This window comes from Cervus elaphus, chromosome 18 (genome assembly GCF_910594005.1).
Source record: "Cervus elaphus chromosome 18, mCerEla1.1, whole genome shotgun sequence".
Taxonomy (NCBI): domain Eukaryota; kingdom Metazoa; phylum Chordata; class Mammalia; order Artiodactyla; family Cervidae; genus Cervus; species Cervus elaphus.
The window spans coordinates 98961761-98988926 of record NC_057832.1 but is presented as its reverse complement, the minus strand read 5'-3'; the positions used below and the strand labels follow the sequence as shown (position 1 = coordinate 98988926).

The following is a 27166-nucleotide window of genomic DNA, read 5'->3' as shown; positions in this document are numbered from 1 at the left end:
AGTCCACTCTTATTCATTCCAGCCCGCAGCATAGCATGTCTGGATTCTGTGAGCCCAATCTTTTATCCTCTGAAGAACACACAATCGGCTTTGAAGCCACAAAAGGTTTAGGTGGGGGTTTGGGGTCTCTAATCTCAAACTTTGTCCTTAGGAGGCTTAGGATCAGTACTGATCTTTCAGGGAGCCCCAAAGTGGCTTTGAAGGAGAGGGTCTTTGGCAGGGTAGGGGAGGAGAGGTGGGGGATGATGATCTATAAGAGGAATCAGAGGGGGTGGGGGACATCCCATGAGCAAGATGTCAGAGGAGGAGGAGTTTTTTCTGTTCAAGAACATCTCCTTGGTGGGGCCGTGGGGTGGACCTCAGTACCACCTTGCCCCTGTCTGGGCCTTCCACCTCCAGGCAGCCTTCATGGGCTTTGTCTTCTTTGCAGGGACGCCACTCAATGCCACGGTGCTGGTGGCCACGCTGCGCTACAGAAAGTTGCGGCAGCCGCTCAACTATATTCTGGTCAACGTGTCTCTGGGGGGCTTCATCTACTGCATCTTCTCTGTCTTCATCGTCTTCATCAACAGTTGTTACGGGTACTTCGTCTTCGGCCGCCATGTTTGTGCCCTGGAGGCCTTCCTGGGCTGTGCAGCAGGTACTGCCGGCGAAGGGAGCTGGAGGGACGGGAAGGACCCTGCTTCAGGATGGGGGCCAGGGGCCAGGCTGTTGGGTTAGAGTGGACCCCTAAAGAGGAGTCCCGGGGGTGGAAGTTTGGTGTTCTTTTGAATGCTGAGGTAGAGAGCCACCCAGAGGTCTGAGCGAGGCCCAAACTCTGCTTCACTCACCAGTCCAACCCTTCCTGTCTGTGCTTTCTCCACACCGCCTGTATTCCACTCTGCCTGCCAGGATGAGTGGAGCTGTTTACCCTATTATCCTCCCATTTCATCACAGGTCTGGTGATAGGCTGGTCACTGGCCTTCTTGGCCTTTGAGCGCTACATCATCATCTGTAAACCCTTCGGCAACTTCCGCTTCAGCTCCAAGCATGCCCTGATTGTGGTCGTGGCCACCTGGATCATCGGTGTTGGTGTCTCCATCCCACCCTTCTTTGGCTGGAGCCGGTGAGAGTGCAGGGCAGTTATGCTGACTTAGCTAGAAGCTCAGGTTGTCAGGGTGGAAAGAGAGTTGGGTATGGTTGTTAACCTCTAATTTTTAAAGAGCTGGAGGAATAGAGGAGGGAAAGGGCTGTGGGAGACAAGTGCTAAGGTTTACTTTGTGGTTGGAATTGCTAAAGGTTGGCTGGTGAGGACAGAAGATACCCTCTGCCTGAGGTAACTCTGGGTTCTAAGTAGAGAACACAACCCGGGAATCTCAGCTCCCACTCTGCCAATTCTTGCTGTGAGCCTCACAGTGAACAAGTGCTTGGTCCCTTGCAGATTCCTCCCTGAGGGCCTGCAGTGTTCCTGTGGTCCCGACTGGTACACCGTGGGCACCAAATATTACAGCGAGTACTATACCTGGTTCCTCTTCATCTTCTGCTACATTGTGCCTCTCTCCCTCATCTGCTTCTCCTACTCTCAGCTGCTGGGGGCCCTCAGAGCTGTGAGTGGCTTTTGTGAGGGTCAGGGAGGAAGGGGTCACAGGGCTCTAGATGAGAGGGAAGAGTGGGTATGTGCTCTAGAACACAAAACACCCAGAAATGTCCACAGCCAGGGTGAGGGGTATCAAAAAGCAGTGCAGGAAGTAGGGACAGGGAGATGAGGAGATGAAGAGTGACGTGGAGTCATCCCAGCTCAGATGTTTTGAGATGCATGTGATTCCTTCCACTGTCATGGACCGGAGAGAGAGCTGGCTCCATCTTGCCTTCCTCAAGGAAAGGGGAACAGAGGAACTAGGTCAGAAGGTGGGATGGCAGAGAGACAATTAGAGCAGATGGTCCCCTGGTTGAAAATCAAGAGATTTGGGGGTTCAGGGCCAGGGAGAAGAGGGCGTGATGTTTTCTGTGCTCTTTCCAGGTTGCGGCTCAGCAGCAGGAGTCAGCTTCGACCCAGAAGGCTGAGCGGGAGGTGAGCCACATGGTGGTGGTCATGGTGGGATCCTTTTGTCTCTGTTACACTCCCTATGCAGCCCTGGCCATGTATATAGTCAACAACCGTAACCATGGGGTGGACTTACGGCTTGTCACCATCCCTGCCTTCTTCTCCAAGAGTGCTTGTGTCTACAATCCCATCATCTACTGCTTCATGAATAAGCAGGTAAAGTTCTCCTTTTAAAAAATTTGTTTTTGGCTGTTCTGGGTCTTTGTTGCTGCCCACAGGCTTTCTCTAGTTGTGGTGAGCAGGGGGCTTCTCACTGCGGTCACAGCACGTCTCTTGCTGTGGAGCACGGGTTTTAGGCCTGGGCTTCAGTAGCTGTGGCATGTGGGTTTAGTTGCTTTGCCTACCCCAAATCCTGAATTGAAGCTAATAACCCAAACTCAGACAAATCAAGGAGGGTTCCTGTCTTATAGAGCAAAACTCTGAGAATTATTTTGTTTCCTCAGTTCCAGAAGTGGATTAAAAACTAATGAGGAAGCTCCTGGATATTAACAGAACTGGCAGTCCTTTCCTAGTTGGGAGCACTTTCTAGTAATGGTGGTTGGGCAGGGGTACTGCAGGGTGACTTCTGACAGTGCTCTCCTGGCTGCCCACTCCAGTATTCTCGGGTTTCTTGTGGCTCAGCTGGTAAAGAATCCGCCTGCAATGCAGGAGACCTGGGTTTGATCCCTGGGTTGGGAAGATCCCCTGGAGAAGGGAAAGGCTACCCACTCCAGTAATTCTGGCCTAAAGAATTTCATGGCCTGTATAGTCCATGGGGTTGCAAAGGGTCAGACACAACTGAGTGACTTTCACTTTCACTTTCCTGGGACAGGGTGCTTTGTGAGGTTTCCCAACAGTGAGGCCTCGGGGTTAGCCAGACATGTAGGGATTCTTATTGTAGATCCAGGAAGAGTTAGTAGTGTTAGCCCGGAATAGCCAGCTCTCAGGATTGAGAAGACATAATCAAGACCACTCAAGGAGATCCCACGTATAAGGCACTGTGTGAGGCCATGGGGATACAAAGATCTTTTTTCTCCCATGCTTCCTGATATTACCTCCTCTACACTCGTCTGCCAAGGAGACTATCTCTGCTCTTTCCCTCTAGTTCCGAGCTTGTATCATGGAGATGGTGTGTGGAAAACCCATGACAGATGAGTCTGAAGTGTCTAGCTCCCAGAAAACCGAAGTGTCTACTGTCTCTTCTAGCCAAGTTGGCCCCAACTAATGAGCCATACTGGCCTGTGTGCAGTGAGGACTTTACATGTGAGGACATTTCTACTTTCTCTGTCAAAAACCAAACCACTATCAACACAGAAAATGGGAAGGGGAGTGATAGCAACTTGAGGGGTCAGTTTTCCATTTTCCTACTATTTCCTTCCTACCTACAAAGCAACTGTTCCAGCTGGGTCTACTCCAGATCACCTCGAGGGCCATTTCCACAGTCATCAGTTTCTAATCTCAAGTGGCACAATTTATAGCATTTGGGGAACAGATTTCTACGTACAAGGCAATTGTAAAGGAGTATGGCTAATTTTTCAGTGTACAGACAATTATTTTCCTTTTCAGTAATTTTTTTCCCTCCTGGGGATCTGTTCAAAGATGATACATTTTGAATCAGAACTTAGGAAAACACCTTAGAAATGAGACATTAAAAAAAAATTTTTTTTTAACCCTTTAGTAGGTCCTAAACATGAGTTTGCAAGAACTTTGTTACGCTGTCACTGCCAGTAATTGCTATCATTTTGACAGCAACAGTCATGCCCATAAATGCCTGCACCAGCATGAATTATTCCAGGTGCTTCCTCCCTGCTGTCCCCACACCTCCTATTTGGCTAAACCGATTTATCTGTCTTAAGCTGTGTATTTACTAAAGTCAATAGTTCAACTCCCGTCATGTTCTCAAAATGAATTGGCACATCTCAATCCTTTTTATAAACTATACAAAATGTTCAAAAAAGTTTTACCTTATATTCTGTCTCCCCACCCCCTGGAAGAAGAGTCTTTTTGAAATAAAAATCAAGATAAATGTGTGTACATTCAGAAATGGCTGTGTTTGGTATCAGACAATTATGTAATGAGCAGCTGGGCTCCTCTCCAGTTATATGGCCTAAGAGAAGCAGAGAAAGGTTACAGCTGTGTAACGATGCTAAAAGATTTCAGGAATAGGAAGGAAAGAGTAACCACTTTGGGAGAAGGTAGCAACTTCTCTGGGTTGGGGTGGGGTAAACCTTCTAGGAGAGCTCCATTTTCTGTGACATTTTATAACGCTATAATTCTAAGCAAGAGTTCCATTTCTTAAGAAAATAAAGGACACACATACCCTTCAGTGAATGTAAACAGTTTTATTTAGAAACAGATAGGTACCTGTTTGCATTATAGAATATAAAACTTGGTTTACACTCTATAAAAAATAATAACCAGTATCCAAATTCAAGACAGCTAGCATTCACAGAACACACAATGTGGGTGTGTAGCTACTGTTCACCAGCCTCAGGCTTGATTTAAACAAAAAAAAAAAAAAAGAAAAAAATCCAGGAGGGTCATTAGACATTAGAATACAAATGATAATTGATGAGCACCCAGCATCCAGAAGTCGCTATCTTAGCAGATGGAGGTTTGCTTTCTAGGTGCATGACTTTAACATAAGGCCTGGGTTCTCTGTACCTAGTGACCTGCAAGGCTCTCCTGCCACACAATTTGTGCTGTGCCCTCTCCAAGCCAGGGTTGGTGGCATTAGTATTTATCCCTGGTCTTCTTAACAATACAAATGGGGAATCTGGAAGGAAGAGAATTTCCATTTCCTTATACTGGGGTTCAAAGAATGTATCCACTCTCAAGAGCTCAATGCAAAGGCCAGGGTGGAGTTACATGATATCTGGCTTTTTACCAGGCCAAGTAGCCCGCCTTAACATGACTGTGGAAGACCAAAGGATACATCTAGGTTCAGATTATAATAATCACCCAGCACCACCTGAATGTATTATCCAGAAAGATATATGAAATAATAAAGGTTATATATATATATATATTTGTCTTAGTAACCTGAGGGCTAAAAACTTGGAATACATAATTCCTCTCAAAAGAGGTCCATGTGTATGAAAGGGACCAAAAAAAAAGGCAGTTTCTTGTTATGTAAAATATAGGTGAGTTGGGAACAGAGGTGATTTCTTTAAGCTCTTTCTACAATGTCCCTCTCTTTGATAAGGACTGGCAATGTTGATCCATGATAAACGTTTTTTGGCAGCAGGGAGATGGGGACATAGGAAGGGATGGGTCAAAGGCAGGAAGGGTGAGCAACGGTCCTCAAACCAAAGAGCCCTCTCATCTCTGAGCCTTAGCTCTGCCTCCTCAGCTGACACAGAAACAGGCCTGGGAGTAAGTGGTTAGCATTCTGAGGTATGAGGATCCCTGGTAAATTCAGCAGCATGTGGTTTTCAGAAATCAGCCCACAAGGTAAGAACACTGCAACCAAGCCCCTAACTAATACTGCTATTGAACCACTGTCCAAAAGAGAAAGGGAAGAAAAAAATCCCCACCACAACAGGAGGTTCTAAGCTTTAAGGTGGTCCAAATCATCTACTTTATCTTAGGGTTTCTTAAGAGAATCCTCATTCAGTGACCGTTTCTCTCATTAAAGGCACTTTCAATGACATGATAGGAAAGGAGCACATTTTGACTGCAGTGAAAGCAAGATTAGTTCCTTGGAACACCTGGGGAAATAGGAGCTGAATGGGGCACTTACTGATTGAATAAAGACAGGCTTGAGCACTTCAACAGATGCACACCCAGAAAAAATCATGTGCCCTAAGAACACTTGGATTTTTTCTTTAGTTTTCCAGCTGTTTCTATTTATATCTCTGTAAAGAGATCACACTCACTACTTGATTGATATTCAAGACACTGGCCCCAACTTTTCCCACCACAGCTGTGCTTGACAAAATTAGCAAACAGCTAGTCCTACAGGGAGGGGGAGGGGGAAAAAAAGGATGAATGAAGTCAAGTTGAGTCAAGGTTTCTTATGGCATAGGGATCTGTCTTTGCCCAGTTAACGCTAGGACCTGGACATGAAGCAACTGAATAGAACATATGGCCCCTACTACTTATGAAATATACTTTTCAATAGGCAAGTTTAAGTGTTATCTCTCTAAATAGAAATTGTGGGGAATATTTCTTCCCTTTTCTCTCTCCTGAACATTTCTTATTGATCTCAGGCTTAAACTTAAGTCAAAATTATAAAAAAAAATTACATGGTAAGGGTTGAGAAAGAGTGAAGGGCTAATGTTTGCCTACAAGTGTAAGTTAAGGATGTTGATCCTTCATATCATACTCCCAACCAGAGAACAAATACAAAAATAAACACACATGTTATACATAATACAAAGTGTAAATCTACAAACACAAGTGTACTAATTAGAGTTGTTCCTCAGAAGCACGGTTTCCCTCCTGTCCCTCAGAGAGGAGGAGGAATGGGGACGGGATCATTTCTGTTACAACTTTTCATGTCTTAAAAAGTTTGTAATAACAGTCTCAGTAGCGCAATTTCATGTGAAACCAGAAGCTGTAAAAATAAATTACTTTTGAAGAAATGTGGGTTCCTCTGTCTGGAGCTCAAAACTCATCATGTCGTACTAAGGCCTCACCAAAATCTGTGGCCTGGCTGCCCACAAATAAATCATACTTGTCAACAATCTCCTCCTTGGTAAGCTTGCCATCCTGAAAGCAGAAAGAACAGTGAACTGAGGCAAAATAAAGTTCCCATTTCAAATTTAGAAACACTGCTATCATATAATAGGGGATCTAAGACTTGCAAGGTTTAAGATTCTAATTCTAATTTAATTCTAATTAAATCTGAACTCAGTACTCATGGCCCATCCCCAATACACACATATACACACAGGGAAGAAAAGAGCAATTAATCTATTTCCTTATCAAGAAAGTTGAAAGGATGAAAATAATACAGCTGAACAGGTCAATGCCAGCAGTATGGGTTTATTTCTTGGGAAGAAAATGCTCCCTTTTCAGCAAAATGTGGGACACCTCCCAGATACGGGTAAGAGATAGTTAATAAGAGCCAGGAAAAATACTTCAAAGTGAATCAAGTCACTGTCTAACAGGGACAATGAAATCTGTTACTATCAAGCACAGTTTTCAACTCCAAAATGCCCTAGCTACCAATCAGATTCCAGACAGAACCCCTAATGGAGGTCCAGATCTTGAGATCTCAAGAATTATCTAGGCCAGATTCCCAAGGGATGACTATATGAGTTTTTTTTCCTCATGTCTCAGCACCTGGCTACTGAAGAGACTGAGCAAGAACTCAAAACAGATTGACCCTTAAAAAGGGTCAATGATAAGAAACTACATAAAAACCAAAGATTAATCTAAATAAAAGGACATCAGAATTCTAAAATCCCCCATAGACTGATTTTCAGTCTGCTTTAAGGACAACATTCTCTGAAAAAGGTGACAGGGCTCGGTAGTAACAACACTCTTTCAATGAACCAAATGCCGTCTGAGATAACTGGTCAAGGACTGATGCTGAAGCTCCATTACTTTGACCACCTGATGTGAAGAATGGACTCATCGGAAAAAACCCTGATGCTGGGAAAGACTGAAGGCAGGAGAAGGGGACGACAGAGGATGAGATGGTTGGATGGCATCACTGACTCGATGGACATGAATTTGAGCAAGCTCTGGGAGTTGGTGATGGACAGGGAAGCCTGGCGTGCTGCAGTCCACGGGGTCGCAAAGTCAGATACAACTGAGTGACTGAACTGAATTATAATAGAGAAAAAATGATTTATAAGCTACAACAAGCATGCTTAATTTAAGAAGGAAATAATCAGCTTTGAGTAGGCAAAGTGAGCCTGTAAAAGGTAAAAGGACAAAGGAAATAACAACAAAAAGGCAAAGAAAATTTCCTGGAGTTCCAAAGATAGTGGATGAAGCATGCTGGGCACAGGCTATATCCAGAGGCTCTTGCTGAGGCCTAAATTCCTCCAATGCTAAGAACATTGGGCAAAGGGATTTCTAAAATGAGAGATCACAGAGCTAGTGCTGCCCTGTAAGTTTAAGTCGCCAACTTAACTCCATAGCAGACTTAGACTAATTAAAATCTTACATGCTCTATGTACATTAATAGGAATTTTTTAAGCAATCCCCTAGAGACAGACTTGGACCACTGCTAGATTGCTTGGGCCTGGTCAGACTTACCTTGTTTTGGTCTGATTCATAGACCAGGTGCCTGGCTTCTGCCTCAGCATGGTCATAATCTGAGGGGAGTATCCAGTCTTTGGTCTCTTCCTTATCCATCTTCCCATCACGGTTCTTATCTCGAAACTCAACAAACTGTTCTCTCTCCGTCTTGACCCACTCTGGCTCATCAGCGTTTCCGTCGTGGCTGTACATATCACCTGTATGAACAGACATCCATACATAAGATGGGTGTGTCTTCTCTCAAAGCCTGCCCCATGCAAAGCTGATCTGACCTTTCTTCCTCACTCATTAGTTTGGAACCTCACAGAAGTTATACGGGTATTTTAGGTTGGAGAGACTTTATGAAGTGAGGCATTTTCCCGATTATCTTACAGAAAGAATATTTCAAGCTATTGGGTCTTGAATGATATAAGCAAAGAAAACTGTTTTAAAAAAAGGCAGAAACTGGGATTTTCAGGTGGTCCAGTAGTTAGGAGTCCATCTACCAATGCAGGGGACACGGGTTTGACTCCTGAGATCCCATGTGCTACTACAGGGGAACTAAGCCTGAGAGCCGAACTGCTGAAGCCCGCTTGCCTAAAGCCCGTGCTCCGCAATGGGAGGAGAGTCACCACAGTGAGAAGCCCGTGCACTGCAACTAGAGAGGGCCTGCGTGCAGCAGTGAGGACTCAACACAGCCATAAATAAATATTTTTCAAAATGCAGAAACAAAGGGAGATGACTAGCGTCAAGAAAGGTAAAGACCAACTTTCATAAGACAGGGATGTGTTCCACTTCACTACAAGGCAGCTAATTAACCTGACCACTAGTTTTAGAAAGATGTGGTTGTAAATCCTCAGGAAAACCTGAGAGATGTAAAAGTGTCTGTAAATGTGTAACAGTCAAACTGTCTACAACCAGTGTCTAAGTATACTTTATAATGTATCTCTTAAAATGATGGGCATTGTCTTATGCTACTTCCCATCACATGAACTGTGAAACAATTTGGTCAACTACTTGGTAAGAGGCAGCTCTTTTTTTTTAAAGCAATGAGAAAATCTTGAAATTATTTTTGAGGATAATAAAAATAACTTTAGGGACTTCCCTGGTGGTCCAGTGGTTCAGATTCCATACTGGGGATATAGGTTCAATCCCTGACTGGGGAACTAAGATTCCACACGCCAACAGCGGCAAGGCAAAAAAAAAAAAGAAAAAAGCTGTATTTGAGAGAAACTGCCTTGAAGGTACAGCATCTAAAACAAACAACTGGGAATTCCCTGGCAGTCCAGTGGTTAGGACTCCACATTTTCACTGCTAAGGGTGGGGTTCGATCCCTGGTTGGGGAACTAAGATCCCACAAACTGCATGGCATGGTCGGAAAAAAAAAAAAGGACAAAAGGAAACAAATTAAAAAACCTCAACAGAAAATATGAATAGAATACAGTGAAAAGGAAAGACTAAGAGGAATCAACAACTCCTGGTTGCTTATTCACCCAAGTGTCTCTTCTGTTCTGTTCCCTAGTTTCCTAATACCAGTCTAGGTTCCCTACAACTCCTCAGTGTCAATTCCACAGGGCCTCTGGGATGCACTATTTTAGTGCAGTCCACTACAGCAGCCGCTGGCCACATCAGGCTATGAGGAAAGGAAATGCGGCTAGTCCAAACTGAGATGTGCTACAATGTCAAATAAACTTTTGAAGACTTGTGTGAAAAAAGAAAAAAAATAACCCTTGATAATGTGGAAACTAGTATTTTGGAATATTAGATTAAATAAAATACACTTTTGAAGTAAATTTCATCTGTTTCTTTTCATTGTTTTTGATGTGGCTAATAGAAAAGTTAAAATTACATTTGGGGCTCACATTCACATTTTGATTGGCCAGTGCTACTCAATACTTTATCATGACCCACCATTCCCCACGCTGGTCTGAGTTAATGATGTGCTAAGAGTTGACCCATGGGGTAGATTGTTTTTATTGGTGAACATATCTTTCAAAGTTTCCCAGCTTCTTCTAAGAAAAACACTAGAAACAGACTCACCAATATACTCCTCCAGATCAATGAAACCATCAGCATTCTTATCTATATCTTCCATTGTTTCCTAGACAGAAGAGAATAATTAGATCTGATATCTGGATAAATTAGTTCAGGCAATAATTTAGGACAAGTAACTGTGCTTCATTAAAGTAAACACATACATATATATGTGTTTATTATATATAATCAAGTATGGTTAAACCATAGCAAAGCGTGTAAGCAACAAAAAGAGAAAGTTTCCAGTGAGAATCCTCGCTCTCACCCACCTGTACTACTATATCCTTCATGTAGTCATACTCCTCAGGGTGCAGAAAAGCTGTGAATTCTTCCTTTGTGGCAATGAGGTCTCCATCCTTGTCTGCCATTTTAAACCTCCGCTCATCTCTAACCATCATCTGCTTATAGTTAAATCCATCATCAGGGTCTGGATCATCTAGGAAACAAAAATTTAGGTCAAATCTTAAAAGACTTCCAGAAAACATGAAAATGTATGGAAATAAATTTCCAAGAATAATAAACCTAGCATGGAAGAATTAACTTGGTTACTCAGGAAAACTACAGCAGTATAAAGACATTCAGGTTTGGTGATCAAAGACTACAAAGTCAGGTCTGAGTTGAATGTAAATTCAACGTGGAACCCTGGCTCTTGGACTATGTGATCCGTTACATAAATGCTTCATTGTTATTGATATTAAGGCTAGTAGAGGGATTCAGTTTTCTAGTTATATCCAAGGGGCAGTGGTGGCTCTTAAGTCACATGGTCTGGATTTGAATACTAACTCTACCTCTTCTTAGTCATGTGACCTTGGACAAGTAACTTAACTGTGCTTCAATTTACTCATCTGCAGAATGGAGACAGTAACAGAGTTGGCCTCACAGGATTGTTACGAGGTTAAATAAGCAAATAAATAGAAGTTAAGTGCCTCAAACAGTGCTTGGCACAGAGCTGACTTTTAATATATATTAACTATTGCTGTTTATGAAACATTATTTAAATATTTATTAAAATTTAGGCTCTCATTAAGAAGCCAGATATCAAAGGCCTTCTATCCCATTACAGGCCATTTGGATTCAATACCAGAACAGCGCCACTCTGAAAGGTCACATTTTAGTTTCTTTGGTAAATTCAGAAACATACCATGAGATACAAGTTCTGTTCACTACCCCCACTTCCTTCATTTTTATAAAATTCTAGAAAATGCAAACAAATCAAGTTACAGAAGAGGGATCAGCGGATGCCATGGGACAGGGCACGAGGAAGGTGAGGACTATAAAGGGACACAAGGAAGCTTTTGGGGGTGATGGAAGTATTTAATTACAGTGAGGGGCTCACTGATGCATACACATATGACAAAACTCATCAACTGTGCATTTTAAATATGTGCAGTGCAATAAACTGTATGTCAATTATACTTCAATAAATCTGTTACAGAAGATAAATATTAGATTACAACCAAATTGAATTTGGACCTATCTGTTAAGATGTTGAACTGCACAAGCAATAGTTATTGTGGCTCAGCTGGTAAAGAATCTGCCTGCAATGTGGGAGACCTGGGATCGATTCCTGGGTTGGGAAGATGCCCTAGAGAAGGTAAAGGCTACCCATGCCAGTATTCTGGTCTGGAGAATTCCATGAACTGTGTAGTCCTTGGGGTCACAAAGAGTCGGACACGACTGAGCGACTTTCACTTCACTTCATAAGAATCTAGAAAAATGAACTTTAAGTTGCCAAAAATGTGAAGGAGTTAATGGCAAAAAGGGGGAAAAAAAAACAAAACAACTTTTCAATCTGAGTTGCTATATGGACCAAAATAAGATAACATGTGAAGGTATTTTGAAAAGTAAAAGACACCACATTAAAGGTAAGAAATGATTGTTCTCAAAACATATTGATCAAATAAAAAAGGATATAGCACTAGTTTTTATTAACAAACAAACAAACCCACAGGGCCCCTTACTAACACTACACTATTGACTTTTGATATTGTAGTTCAATCTTTCCATACTTTAAGTACAGTAAAAAAAAAAAGCAACAACAATAAACTACTGCTCTATTTTGAGAGTTGAGCAACTTGAAGCTTCATTCTTTGATGAGGGTCAAAATTCAATAATACAGTTTACTGATTAAACTGGGGCTTTGGGGACCCTATGTGTGTATACTCAAAGCCATAATAGATTAGAGACAGAGAATTTAAGGAAAATACTACCTTACTCAGATACTAAGTCATTTCTTCTAAACAAATAATCAATACAAACTATGTAACATAAATAAGATAACAGAAGGCAACTTACATATTAAGAGTAGATTCTTAGCTGAGCCTTTCTTTCCTTAGGTAAAACTTGGTGACTAGAATCACATGCACATATATAAGGATGAAGAAGAAAGCTACAGAACTGTATTTAATGACTAAACTCGCATGCCTATCATCACTGCTCAGAGTGCCCTATCTATCCTAAGCACCAGTTTACTGGGCCAGCTGGCTTGCACACAGTGAAGGGTAGGTTCGTGATCTAGTTTCGGTTTTGGTGTAGGCAGGGCATATCTTAGCATCTCATATTTTACTTGTGGCAGAGATGGGGTTAATGTTCCTTTTGTGGAAAACAGATATTCATTAAGGCAGACCCTAAGTAGAAGCTGATTTATACCTTAACTCAACTGAGAAAAACTCCTCAGCACTTTTGGAAGGCGCCTCCTTACCCCAGCACTGTCCACCCCTAGGCCGCCAGGGAAAGATGCCTTATAAAGACATTGTTTCTCCAGCCAGTGCTTCAGCTTATGCAGAGTCTCAGTGAGTAGAAATACTCATTACATTGAATCATTGGCCCTGTGAGGTAACAAAGTTCTCAACAGATTTGTATGCACATAATCATAAAAAGAGTTTAAAACTCCTTCTGGACAGTGAGTGCCTAGGTCTGAGCTGAGATTTATTAACACATCATTCTGTTGAGATCACCAATAGCCTACCCAGTGCTTTGTATTTATAATTAATTCCAAACAAATCAGGAAGCTCTGGGTCTCAGCCAGAGAGCAAGAAGCATGGGTATCTCTCTATCTGCACTGACTTTTTAATACACATGTTCTTAATTGGGAGAAGGATATGTTTGGTTCTTGGCTAAGTGTCAAGCATGAGAGAGATGGCCACTCTAGTCTCAGGAATGAGAACAAGCCCCATATAGAAATAAAAATCTGTTCACCAGAAATGCATGCAGTCCTGTAATTAACACGGACAGCTGGTTATCCAGTGGGGGGAACAGACCACCATACATTCATTGCCTGTTAGTCAGTGATGGAGAACGCCTGCTTCCACCCAGAAATTTACTTAATTTCCAGAATAAAAACGCAAGAAGTAACATTTATACATTCTTATCTCATCTCAAACTGTGACCACGTACAAAAGAGGACTATCACTAACAAAAACACCCTAAGTCATCAACTCGGTAAGATCGCCACCTAGCATTTAACAGCAGGCAAGTGGAATAAGTAAAAGAAAATTACTAACAGGTGGCCCAAGCATACAAGCTACTAAATCAACAAAAAGCAATCAAAGTCACATTGATTTGCCTCGAAGTATTTGCAAAGCAGGCTAATAAACTCATGTGTCAGAGAAAACAAATGGGAAATACTCATTTCTAAACTTCAGTAAGCAGACATACTGAAATAGTTAAATTTCATCAAGGAAAGCCATTAGATTTGATCTTTACTTTAGCAAGGGAAGACAGTAATTTTCCTCCTATTCTCACCAGTTACAAAGAAATCTAATTTGCTTTAAATTTCAGGTCCAACACTTTAATGTGACCATGTCAAGAGACATCTCAAAGCCTCCTGCTTTGCATTGTTGGAACAATGCAGCCTTTTGAACGAGAATTTACTCCAAAAATGGTCTCTTTGAGGGATGACAGCAAGAAAAAAATGGGGAAATATATCTGAAATGCTAAAAGACATAAAAGATGTCAGACCTTAGAAAATCAAAATAAAACAAATTTTAAAAAATACATAATATACAAATTCAAAATAAATAAAGTGAAGGAGAATCAGCACAGCAAACTAAGATAAGCATAATTTCTTCCTTTCCTTCACTGCTTGACCCATTTGTTTCTTTGACTCAAGACCATGGTCTCCACCAGGCTGACACCTTGCCCCTTACCCAGGTAAGTGCCATAAGTCACGTTTCTGTACTCATCCCAGGAGATTAAGCCGTCTTGATTCAAATCAAACTCCTGCCATTGGTTTTCAACATTGTCATATATGTATTTCTTCTGGGCGTGCTTAATCCAGGATTTCAGCTCCCCCTCCGTCACAAACCCATCTTTATCCGCGTCTATTTTATCTACAATCATTCTACAAGACAAAACAGTTACGTTTCAAGGTGCCGGCTCCACAAGGCTTTTTCCCCCAGAGAGTAGGGACCTACCTAAAACGTAGCCGTAGGTGGCATTTTTATACTCCTCCCAGGAAACGAGGCCGTCCTCATTGAGGTCATGCCCCTTCCACTGCCGCTCTACGTCCTCGTAAATCCAGCGCTTTTGTGCAAATTTAATCCAGTCTTTGAGCTCATCCACAGTGACAAACCCGTCCTTGTCGCCATCTATTTTACTTACAATTTTTCTGTAGAAAATGCAGAGAAATCCAGCAAGAGGTTAAAAGGACACAAGGCTCTGGACTTAGCCAGATGTGTGCTGCTGGCCACGGGTGTTGCCCAGGGCTAAAGGATGGAAATAAAAATTGTCTCCAAAACAAAACTGCCAGATGGGCAACTGAAAATTTTTCTCTTGAGTGCCTGTTGCTGGTCTGAAATGAGTCATCCAGATAAGACAAGCACAGTCCATGGCTGGTGTACTTGGAACCAAAAGCAAACTACGGACTATCCCTTTAGACGTAGGTTTCAGCCAGTGGTCAGAATTTTGGAGTGAATATCCTCTCCTATCTGCGTTCTCCACTCTTAGTATCAAACAACATGCAAATTTTTATATTTGTTCTTTATTGCTCTTAGGAGAATCTCGATTTCTGGGTAAATAATCACAACCACTGACTTGGTTTTCTAAAAATTCAAAAATTGTAACCAGACTTTTTAAAAAGTTCAGTTTTTTTTGTTTTTTGTTTTTTTTTTCAAAAAACAACCAAAACACTTTTGTTAAAAATATAAAGATATCAAAAATAGTTCCAGGATCACTTAAACCTAAAGTCAAGATTTTTTTTTAAACCCCAAAATAGGTACAGAGACATAAGCATGCTTATACATATTTAAAAAAACAAAAGGCTAGCAGTTATTATACACTATATTGAATTGGATTTTTACATATAACCACAAAAACAGAGAGCTCTGAAGAAGTAATGTGGTAAGAATGTACATCCTTGATTATGAGAATGTTAATAAGCTGAGAGGGTTAGGGTGCAGATGATAAACCAAACTACAAAGCTAAAGAATGAATATACTTTGCTCTTCATAAGCTTCTTCCAGTGCTGTCATATTAATGACAGACATTTTTAAAAGACTTATTTAAGGATTTCAAAATATGTGCATGATTGAAAACTTCTGTTTAAAGATGCAATTGCTTACTTACAGAAGCTAAGACTGCCTATGTAAAGTCATAAGAACTTTTTTTTTTTTAAATTTTACACACCAATTATTTAATGTCCTAAGAACAGCAACATTCACTGACTACATTCTTTAAGAGAGCCAGGAAAAGATCAGGTAAATGCCCCTTGGCTCTTTGTAGGGAGGCTCAAGCCACAAGAACTTTAAATCAAAACTTCTAATGGAATTGACACAGTAGAAGTCCATTATGCATACTTATTTCATCACATGGAATATTTTAGAAAGAATTCAAGGGTCAAGAATTAATAAATAATTTTTCTACTGTTCAAAAAAAAACTTCTAATGGAATTGAAATCTTGGGATTCTCCTATGCTCTATTATTTGTAGGACTGAAAAAGACTGTCATTTGGTAGCTAATGTCGTTTCCCAGTCTGTGTTCTTCTTATGAATACAACATTGGAAAGTGATTAGAATCAGAGAATATAAGTGACACAAATTCACTTTGATATTGATTGATACATTGTTAGCCATGATTGTCTATTACTTAAATCCTGTAATTAACAAGCATTTTCCTTCAGAGAATCTTATAATTTTTACTCTAAAATATTTTTTTTAAAGGTAAAGCAGTAAGTAAGTGTTAGTCACTCAGTCGTGTCTGACTCATTGCAACCCCATGGACTGTAGCTTGCCAGTCTCCTCCGTCCATGGGATTCTCCAGGCAAGAATACTGGAGTGGATTGTCATTCCCTTCTCCAGGGGATCTTCCCGACCCAGGGATCAAACCTGGATCTCCTGCATTGCAGGCAGACTATGGTCTGAGCTACCAGGGAAGCCCCCTAAAATAGTAAGAAGTTACCTCAAATGTCCCTCTGTATCTACATGTACATGGGACAAAAATTTTTTTGCAACCTGAATCTGTAGACTCTTAACAATACTAATAAATCAGCTTTTCTTACTTTTTGGGGGGCTGTGCTGTGCAGCATGCAAGGTCTGAGTTCCCTGACCAGGAATAGAACCCATGCCCCACATCTTAACCACAGGAACACCAGGGAAGCCCCAACAGATTAAGTTCTACCTGTTCAAAAACCTCTACATTATCTATAATAGAATCCAGTTTGTGTCTGAAAGGCATTGGCTACCAAGCGTTCCATTGTCCTATTAAGAAAAAAAAAAGGCAAGGTACTTATTCCGAAAAGAAAATTTTAAACCATTATTAATAGCCTAAAGAGAAGGATCACTTAGATAAAAAGGCATATGACTCTTTAAGATGGGCTTTTCCTAATGAAGTTGGCTGAATGCTATTCTATTCATACCAACAGAAATATCCCAAATGGTTCAATTCAGATGTTAGCAAACTTTTTCTGAAAGAGTCAGATAAATATTTTTCACTTTGTGGGCCACATATCGTCTGTCTCATATTTTAAAAACAACAATAAAAATAACCACGCAACCATTTAAATATAAAAAAGCTATCCTTATCTTTCTAGTTATTCAGCCTGCAGGCAGTTGTCAAAGTACACTGGAAATGGGCACGGCTTATTTTTGGCATGAAGCTCTAAACTCTGATCTTTAAAAAACTCCATGTTAATTTATAAAGCTAATGGTATGGTATTTCTATGACACTGGAGAACCCTACAAATGCATGATGCCACTAAATAAGCGTTTACTCTAGGACAGACACTATGCACTTAAGTGAGTATTATGTCATTTCTAAGAGGTGACATAAGCCTCTCCATTTCAAAAGGCGTAAAGCCAAATCCTTTGGCTTTTTAAGAACCTGGGTCAATAAAAGGATTCCAGGAGGGTTCAAAATATTCCAGAAATTTTCAGCATGCAAAATCTTATACATATTCACACATTTGCACTTCAGCTTTCATTAGACTGCCAAAGGAATTGGGCCTGTGACCCAAAAAACCACTCTACTTCATTTCTGTATCAAAATAAATGAAAATTTTACCAAGGACCACCACCTCAAAATGGATAAATCAACATTTGAAGAACACATAAATGAAAATTAAGTATATTTAAACTGCTTAGGGGTGGGGCAAGGTTGAGAGTATACATACAAGAAAAAATGTTCTATTTGTCAACATTATTCATAAGGAAAAGAAACTAAAACCTGGATGTTAAAAATTGTTTTTAAGTGCTTCCCATAGCTTTTTAGATATTATTACTAAAGATTTAAAAATAGTAGTGAATTTTTGCAACTAGAGGTATAAACAATGATCTTATTTCCTAATAATTACTGGCCTCCTAGATAGATGGAAAGGGGAAATTGTCATACTCAACCTCTGGTGTAGAGTCACATACCAAACAACGTTCAAAAATGCCATAGTAAGCTAATTTAAAAGAAAAAAAAAAGTTCACTTGGAATTCTTGCTTTCAACAGTGTATCACCTTATTAACGGGCTATTTGTTATTATCTCCAAATCTGGGAGAAGCAAACAGTATTTGGTTCATTCACACATTCCATGAAAAACATCATTTTAACCATCTTATTCTTATCAAATATGGAGTCTGTGCATGTGTTGAACTTTTGATGTTTACTGAGGACTAAAAAGAAAAATTTTTTTCTCTACTGAAGGCTGTTAGCAGAGGAATTCCAATACCTGCACAGGGCCAGAACACCGCTTGACACCAAACCTAAAGGCCCTTCATCATTTGACAGTAATTCTGCAGAGACATGTGCAGACCAAAATCTAGGCTGGACATGCATGCTATTAACAGGCAAGACATGAAGACTGAGAACACCCTCATGCACCCCTATTTTCAGCTTGGAATGTTAGCACAGTTAGGAGATTAAAAGTGAGCACAGTCCTTCAAAGCAAAAAACAACCTAGCAGAAGACTAACTGATACGCCTGTTTTCTCTATTTTCAACGTTTTGGACAAGTTTCTCATTCTACACAGCAAAATCTTTTGATTACCTCTGTCAGTGTTTAAGAATACTGTATCCTTCAGTTGGCAGATAACTCACTGAAAGAATAAATTTATTTTGAAGTACCACTCAAAGCAAACCCTATAATGTCTTCTAATCATAGCACTATCCATGGGAAAAATATTTCTGGAAATTCCTATGTGGTATAACTTTTCAGACAACTCTGTTAAATTTAGTTCAGAAAGCTACACAGATGGTCACTATTCATTGAGGAGAAAATGTTCACCAATTAACCTGCATTTCCTTAAAAAGCAAGGCTTTGAAAGAACTAAAAAAGACATTCTCAGACCCTCAGTTAGAAATAATCAACTGGAATTCTACCAAATCAACTATTTAGGTAAAAAGATACCTTGGGAGAGAGCCACAGAAACTGACGATGGCCCAGCTGTTCACTCCAAGAGCAACGCATACTCTGACATTAAGATCACAGCTTAACACAACCTTTTGAAAGCCAAGGTTGGTTTGGTTTTGCTTTTAATTAAGCAAATACCTGAGAATGAACCAAACAGGGTGAAGGACATCCTTGGAAATCATAAACTACCAAAATTAGTCAGTCTAGGGGTCTAATTCGCAGTTTATTATCCACTCAAAGACTTGGCATGGTCAACAACATAGAGGTCACAGATTGCTTTTAAAAATTAAAAGCAACAGTGTTGATAAAATCCCCATGTAATGTTCCTTTGGGATCAAGATGATGTGGTTTAAGCTGAGCCCTATAGTATCTGGCACTTTAATGACTTTGTTTTGTAGAATGAGGTAAGAACTGTTATTCAATGGAGAAATGAGGAAAGAGATTAAATTTTAGTGGGAGCAATTCTGTGGTTAGCTTTCAGCAGATGTAGTTCAGTACAGCTTTACTGGGTGACTGAGATAGAAGAGAAAAAAAAGAATGAGTTGATTTATAAAGAAAGGTCATTATTCTAACCAGCCCCCGAGAGCTGGCACCTTACCCAAGTCTTTCCTTGCTCTCTTCTGGCGTCAGCTGATCAAAGGTTTTTGCTTCTTCAGCACCCAAGAAGGCGTCGTGGTCATAATCAAAACTCTGAGCATCATTGTGAACTTTGTCGCTGAGCTGAGGTTCATGATGTACACGGTCCTTCTTTTCTGTGGGCTTGCTCAAGGCAACGGCTGTGCACAGGGACAGGCACGTAAGAAACTGCCGCAGGTCCATGGTGATCAGACCTTAGAGAAACAAAGGGAGTTCCCTCAGTATGCTCAATAACTCAACAGGAAATTAAAAGCTCAGACCCAGGAAAATTATTAATTTGACATAATCCTAAATATAATTATTTAACCCATAAAAAAGTATGCTAGAATATAAGACTTTCTAGTTTTACTCTGAGAAATTTTCACCACTTTCCTTCATCTGATTGTAGGCTGACAAGGAATTATAGGAACAAGGAATTACAAGGAACATCCATCTTATAAGCAGTCTCCCTTTATGCAGACACAGAAAACGAACCTGTGGACACAGAGGGGATGTGACTGAGCGTGCGTGCATGCACATGCTTCTGAAAGCTTATCAATGTTCTTTTTCATGCTATTCCATCAAAACACCCAAATTCATATACAAAGATGCTTTAATCAATGATGATATTTTATGATTAAAAAATGAAAAAGGAATTAAATCAAAGAATTAGTAAATACATATTAAACCACCACGAACACCACAAAGTAGATATAGTGACTGTTACATTCCAGAAAAGTTTATGAAAACAACAAAAGCATGTTGCAAAACTATGTCAAGATTTCATTTATATAAAAAGCAAAAATCAACTAACCTCTCCGGGTTGCTTATATTTGTATAAAATATAACATATATGCATGAAAATGGTGTGGAAAGATAAACATCTATCTATAAATAGCAACAACCCCCTAGGCTGAAGAAGAGATTGGGGGTGGGGTGGTGAGGCTGGGACGAAGTGAACTTTAATACTGTGCTCTGTGGTGCAATCTTCCTTTTTCTAAATGAGTACGTTACCTTTTTGTGTGTACTTTTTAAACAATATGATAAAAATTATTTTATTAGGTAGCATACATTTTCAAGCCATTTCTCCCGACTGGAAAAGGAGACATATTTATTCTTAAGGAAAAAACATATTTATTCTTAAGACACAAACGCTATTTTTCAAGTAAAATAACACCACTGCCCAAGGAGAAAAACACTCCAAGCTACTTCAATAATTGAGCTAATCAATCAGACCAGTGGAACAGTAGAGACAAAATTAGATTTAGTGGCTCTCTCAAACATCACAGTAAGTATGTCTTTATTTCAGGACAAAATGAAACTTTCACTGCAAACTACAAATAATTCTTTAGATAAATAAAATTCTTTAGAGATAAGAAATGAGTTTTATGCTATTATTGTGACATATCCAAATGATATCTATAATGTTAAAGGCTTACAGAATCAAGTAAAAATCAACAGTCATAGCAACAGTATCTTCCTTATGCCTATTAACAAGGTGACCTCACATCTAGGAATATTTTATAAATGACTAATTACATCCCCACAATAATAGCCTACCAATTCTTGCATAATGCCCTGACAACTTTTGCAAACCCCCATTGTTATAATATAAATTAATGCTTAAACCTGGGAACATTATCAGGGCCTGGGAGGGATACTGTGTAACATATAGAAATGTAACAGATTGACTCACTGTGATTTAGAGGAAAAACTACATTTAAGATTGAGACTTAACATCTTGATAGAGTGATAAAAGAAGAACGTCAGAGGAAAAGCCAAGTGATTCCGTTTTATCATGTATCCATCTCTCTATCCTTTCCCTTTACAATTAAACTCAACCCTGCCCCCTAACAGGTTCCTTCATTCTGTCAATCAATACTTCTCAGGTCTTCGTAATCCAAAATCAGTCTTTCTCAGACCCCACTGTTTCTTCACTCACACGGTGTCCAGGAACACTTGTCTCTGTTTCCACACCACCTACTGTCTCCCCGCAATCTGGGTTTCTACCTACTATTGATCAAAGTGCCTAAAAACATCACCAAGGACTACCTACCAAAGCAATGGTTTCACCTTCATGTCTCTGCAATGGGCAATGAAAAATCTGTACTTTAGTAGATATTTAAAAATATACTTTTTGTGCCCATGTATATCAACTCCTGGCTGTTCGTGCTTGTGCTTACTCGAGTTTGACTCTGCCAGTAGTATTTGACTCTCATGGACTATAGCCCGCCAGGCTCCTCTATCCATGGAATTTTCCAGGCAAGAATAGTGGAATGGGTTGCCATTTCCTCCTCCAGGGGATCTTCCCAAATCAGGGATTGAACCTGTGTCTCTTACATCTCCTGCATTGGCAGGCAGGTTTGTTACCACTAGTGCCACCTGGGAAGCCCCAATTGGTGGTTAGAAACTTTAACAAAAGGACTCTTGTTTTATGAATACAGACACTAAAAAAGACTACCAAATTTATTTAAATCCATATATATAAAAATGTCCAAATAGAAACAAAGGGTAACTCCCAAGACAAAGGACATATAATGTCGAAAGATGTGAGAAAAGTATAGGACAACTTATACAAGGCTCCTGAAGAACTACATCAGCAGTTATTTCTGAAGCTTCTTTCTCTTTTCAACCAAACTGAAACCAAGTAATAGAAAGCTAACAGACCCTTCTCTTTCTCCATCATGATAGCTTGCTTGTATGACTTTTTACTGCATGATCTAGATGGGCCTGACCAGAGGTTTATCAATTTTGTCTACCCTTTCAAAGAATAGAAAAAAAAAAAGGCTCTTGGTTTCTTCTATTTTTAAATCTCTATTTCCTCTGATCTTTATTATATCCTTCCTTTTGGTTGACTTTACCCATCCTCCCTGGTAGCTCAGATGGTAAAGAAGCATCTGCTTGCAATGCAGGAGACACAAGTTCAATCCCTGGGTCAGGGACGATCCCCTGGAGAAGGGAATGGCAATCCACTTCAGTATATTTGCCTGGAGAATCCCAAGGACAGACCATGCGGTTGCAAAGAGTCAGACACGACAGATCGACTATTTCTTTCTTTCTTTCTTTGCTGACTTTAACTTTTGTTTTTTCTTCTAACTTATCTTAGGTGGTAGGTTAGGTTGCTTGAGACTTTTCTTGTTTTTTCTCTTTTGAGAAAGGACTGTAGCACATGATCTAAAGGTAAATCAATGGTTGTGACAAATACATCTCCCCACTTCCATTTTTCAAATAACTTGCAAGTTTCTCTCACTCAAATTCTGCCCCTCTCTCACCAAGGGTAACATTTAATTGTTGATACTGTTCAGTTGCTAAGTCATGTCTGACTACATTTAATATTTTTTCTTAAAAGAAAAACAAAACCAGAAAACTAGACCTGCACTGTCCAGGACGAGAGCTACATGTGGCTACCAAACACTTAAAAAATGTGGTTAGTGTGAATTAAGGATGTGGTGTGTTACACTTTATGATAAAAGAATGGTACTTTTGTATGTAGTGGATTAAATAAACTATTAAAATTAATTTCACATGCTTTATTAATAACTGTTGTTGTTGAGTCACTGAGTCATGCCTGACTCTTTGTGACCCTATGGACTGTAGCCCACCAGGCTCCTCTGTCCACAGGATTTTCCAGGCAGCAATACTGTAGTGGGTTACCATTTCGTCCTCCAGAGGACTCTTTCCGACTCAGGGATGGAACCCCTGTCTCTTGCATTGGCAGGCAGATTCTTTACTGCTGTGCCACCTGGGAAGGCCCTTGTTTTAAATATTCAGGAATCTGACCGGGGATTGAACTCATGCCCCCTGGCAGTGGAAGTGCAGAATCTTAATCACTGGACCACCAGGGAAGTCCCTCACCTGTAAATTTAAGCCACATATGTGGCTTGTAATATATTTCTATTTCATTGTGCCATGTTAGAGACATAAATAAAGGGCTAGAACAGAAAAGGTACCAAGTTATTACCATACTTTTGCACCATGTCAGCCATAATGGTCTCCTACAAAGTTATTTTCATGAATTGTTCCAGTAAATTTGTAAGGAGAGAAAGGTAATAGCATAAACTTGAATTTCTTTCAGTAACAATGATAAGCCTTAAGAATCAGTTTTACCCATTCAAAAATTTTCCTGAGAGCTTTAAATTCTTGCCATTTCTCCCTTCCCTCCCAATCATTTTTAATAAAAATGCACTGGTCACAGAACAGTTAAAAATAAGTTGTTTCAGGGAAATTCAGAGGTCTGGATTAAATTCAGCTTCTCAAGAACATTAACAATGAGTGAACCCAGTTATTCCAGTTGACCAAAGACTCATTGCTCAGTGTTAACAGTAGGAGAAATGGGCGTGGTGGTAAAATTCCAGTTCTGTGAGTTGGATATTGGGGGGGCGGAGCGGGAAGCATTCCTCTATAGTGCAGCAAAAGAGGAATCTCAATGCTTAAGTGTCTACTTCAATTGGGAATTGAGGGCAAGAGTCTGATAGCAATTTAACTATACTAAAGTTCTTGTTATAAGGTCTAGGAATTAAAGCCACCTGGGGATCTACCTGACATTCTTCACTTCCAGACTTCAGTACCACCAATGGATCATAATAAGTTAATAACAGCACCTTTCATGATTTGAAGAGAGTTATAATAATGACAAACTATTTAATATTCAGCATTTCTCTAGCAATCAATGGAACAAACTGTTCATTAATACATTCTAATTAAATCATTTGTGTGACTGAGGGTATACATTTATAAGCTAGCCAAGCATATAAAAGTGCAAAATTTGGCTGTAGGAGAAAAGCTTTGAAATGGCTATTACTTAGGTTTCATTAATTCTATAACCAAAGCAACGCAGTGCAAACTTAAAATTTTTCTTGCTACAGAGTAACAAAAATTTCCTTAAGAAATAAATTTGAGAAACCCTGGGAGAATAAAGGTTTCCTTTGGGCTGATGAAACTTCAATAAATTGTTAACTGCCAAAGGAAAGCTATGTAAAATGTAAGGGCAAGAGTTTTGGTTCCTGGTTGTAATTTTGCTGTGCATATGTAACACACACAAAATTCTTGGGAATTTGGTAGTTATTTTAGCTCAATCTTCCTTTAGCACCAAATGTAAATAAACAATTTAAAATCCTAGATGAAAAGACCTATCTACTATGATCACTCCAGCTGCAAGTGGTCTGTATATAGGCCTCTAAAGAACTTTATAGAACTTCTTTGTACCACTCCACAATAATGATCATAGGTTATCTTAAGTTGTCTCCTTAGCTCCTCTATGGATGTACTTTAGGAAGGCAGGGACCTCAGCTAAATATAAATTAATACTCTTCTATAATCCCTAATGGACTTCCCTGTGGCTCAGTAGTGAAGAATCTGCCTGCCGACGGAGGAGTTGCTGGTTTGATCCCTGGGTCGGGAAGATCTCCTGCAGAAAGAAATGGCAACCCACTCTGGAATTCTTCCCTGGAAAATTCCAAGGACAGAGGAGGCTGGTGGGATACAGCTGAAGAGTCAGACATCCATCATCGTAATCTCGAACACTGTGTCTTGTGCTGTTCGTACACTAACACATTTTACTGCACTAGTTGGACTGCACTTGGCAGCAATATAGCCCCTGCCTGCCACCAGTGCTCCCCATTCCCCAATTCCCCTTACTGGATCTGGTCATCAGTCAGCAACAAAAAAAGTGCTATTTCAGCTGTCTTAACTCTAATACGTAAATTACAACATCAACAACAGCCGTATTTAAGAGTTCATAGAAAGACTGGAACTAGGACCTTATGGCCTAGCAAACATCTTCAATGGTTATTCCTGGCTACACCTCTGTGCTTCCAACACCCTGGCACAACCATGCATGTGCCACACACAGAGGAAAACGTATGTTAAAATCAATGTACTGATCTCTTGTACCAATGCAATGTACAGAAAATACTCTGAGTATCTTTTGACACATCACTGGATAAATGGAAGCAAGTGATTACATTAACAGTGATGATTATAAGTTTACTAGCCATTCAGGCATACTCAATTCATCTTTGTTAGCTCGTATTTCTCCTAGTGATTCTCAAAACAGTCCTGTTGGATACCCCTGAATCCCTGTAAATCTCAGATTTAGGCTAAGATAAACAAACTCATCTTCTCTCCACACAAGTACAATTTACAGGTTATCTGTGGAGCCGCAATAGTACTAGATATATATAAATTCTTCAACGATGACCATCGTTTCGTCCTTGGTTAACTAAATCTACCAAATGATGTCAAACGTGCATTTGCCTTGTGTCAAGTGTCACAATCCTATGTGTCAGAAATCCTATGGTTCTCTATCTCTAAGCTACAAAAACAAATCACAAGAAACCTTATTTCCAACTCATGCTTATTTTATGGTTCATGCCAGGAAGTGACTGCAACTCAATTCTCAAGGACATTATCCTGGGACTTTATACACTTAGGACTTCAGATCAAAACTCCTACTAAAGTTTTAGCAGGGGATCCAGGGAGCTTTTTGCCTTGAAGCAAAAGCAGCTTTCGGAACTGAAAATCACTCGACTCGATAAGGGTAGCTGTAGGGAATTAAGTTGACTTATGAACTCAGCATGCTAAAAATCAGAACTAGGATCTGGGGCTAGAAGCAACGAAACCATGTAAAAATACAGTTCCTTACTGGAGTTTTTAAAACTATTTTCCGTCGCTGACCGAGGCATGAAGCCAAACATGCTAGAGATATCCGTCTTTTCTTTAAAATTATATACAACTTTTTAGAAAAATCACATAGGGTCTGCATGCTTTCTTCCCCCCTCGTTTCTACACCCTCCAAGTCAGCGAACACGACTTTCTTGGCGGATGCAGATGTCCTCTCGGGATGTGGCCTTGGGGCGGAGCTGGCGGACACAAGCAGGCCCAAGCGTGGGAAGTGGCAGGGAGCTCTAACAATAACGCTATGTGACTGCCCTCCGACCTTCAGGAGACAAACAAGCGTGACCCTTTAGGATGAGGGAGCTGGTGACTGGCGGGGCTCAGGGCCAGAGGACGTGGCAAGCCAGGGACAAAACACTACCCCCACAGGACGCAGCGAGGGAAGCCGGAGCTCTCGGGGCCCTAGGCCCCTTCCTAGAGCGCGCGGGAAGGCGAGCGGCGGCCTCCAACCCAGGCTGCACGCCGAAGGCCGGGCAGTCACGAGCAGTCTCAGGCCTCAGAACCCCGAGAGGGCAGAAACCGGGACCCCGCGCCAAAGAAGCCCTGCCGCGCCGGGAGCGAGGCCCAGAAGACAGAAAGAAAGTGAAAAGGGAGGGGCGGCGGCGGAGAGACTGTGCACCGTGGTACCTACCTCCCTCCGTCGCACCCACAGCTCGGGATCCCGCTGCCGCCGCTCTGCCACCGGCTTAGCTCTGGCGCGCAAGCCCCGCCCAACCGGAAGCGGCTCCGCGCCCCGCCGCTGTCCTCCACGACGGC

At 40.6% G+C, this 27166-nt stretch overlaps 2 protein-coding genes across 3 annotated transcripts; one reads left to right on the top strand and one right to left on the bottom strand.

Annotated features, from left to right (window-relative positions):
* Positions 1-283: 283 nt before the first annotated feature.
* OPN1SW (opsin 1, short wave sensitive) lies at positions 284-4509 on the top strand. Its single transcript, XM_043872152.1, has 6 exons — positions 284-640; positions 937-1105; positions 1421-1586; positions 2000-2239; positions 3168-3310; positions 4498-4509. The coding sequence occupies exons 1-5, from the start codon at positions 286-288 to the stop codon at positions 3285-3287; spliced, it is 1050 nt and encodes a 349-aa protein (XP_043728087.1). The 5' UTR covers positions 284-285; the 3' UTR covers positions 3288-3310; positions 4498-4509.
* CALU (calumenin) lies at positions 4385-27166 on the bottom strand. 2 transcript variants are annotated; one of them, XM_043872154.1, is made up of 7 exons: positions 27042-27166; positions 19719-19950; positions 14707-14900; positions 10561-10727; positions 10298-10358; positions 8276-8475; positions 4385-6775 (listed from the first exon to the last, which is right to left on the bottom strand). In XM_043872154.1, exons 2-7 carry the CDS (start codon positions 19937-19939, stop codon positions 6671-6673), a joined length of 948 nt encoding a protein of 315 aa, XP_043728089.1. In that variant the 5' UTR covers positions 19940-19950; positions 27042-27166; the 3' UTR covers positions 4385-6670. The 2 variants fall into 2 exon arrangements, with proteins under 2 accessions (XP_043728089.1, XP_043728088.1); XM_043872153.1 differs by lacking the exon at positions 14707-14900 and adding an exon at positions 14440-14633.

Coding starts and splice junctions, on each gene's coding strand:
- OPN1SW (XM_043872152.1), top strand. CDS start 286: ATGAGCAAGATGTCAGAGGAGGAGGAGTTTTTTCTGTTCAAGAACATC. Junction 641..936: donor CTTCCTGGGCTGTGCAGCAG/GTACTGCCGGCG, acceptor ATTTCATCACAG/GTCTGGTGATAGGCTGGTCA. Junction 1,106..1,420: donor CCCTTCTTTGGCTGGAGCCG/GTGAGAGTGCAG, acceptor GGTCCCTTGCAG/ATTCCTCCCTGAGGGCCTGC.
- CALU (XM_043872154.1), bottom strand. CDS start 19,939: ATGGACCTGCGGCAGTTTCTTACGTGCCTGTCCCTGTGCACAGCCGTT. Junction 14,901..19,718: donor GAGAGCAAGGAAAGACTTGG/GTAAGGTGCCAG, acceptor CATTTTCTACAG/AAAAATTGTAAGTAAAATAG. Junction 10,728..14,706: donor CACCTACGGCTACGTTTTAG/GTAGGTCCCTAC, acceptor TTTGTTTCCTAG/ATGATCCAGACCCTGATGAT.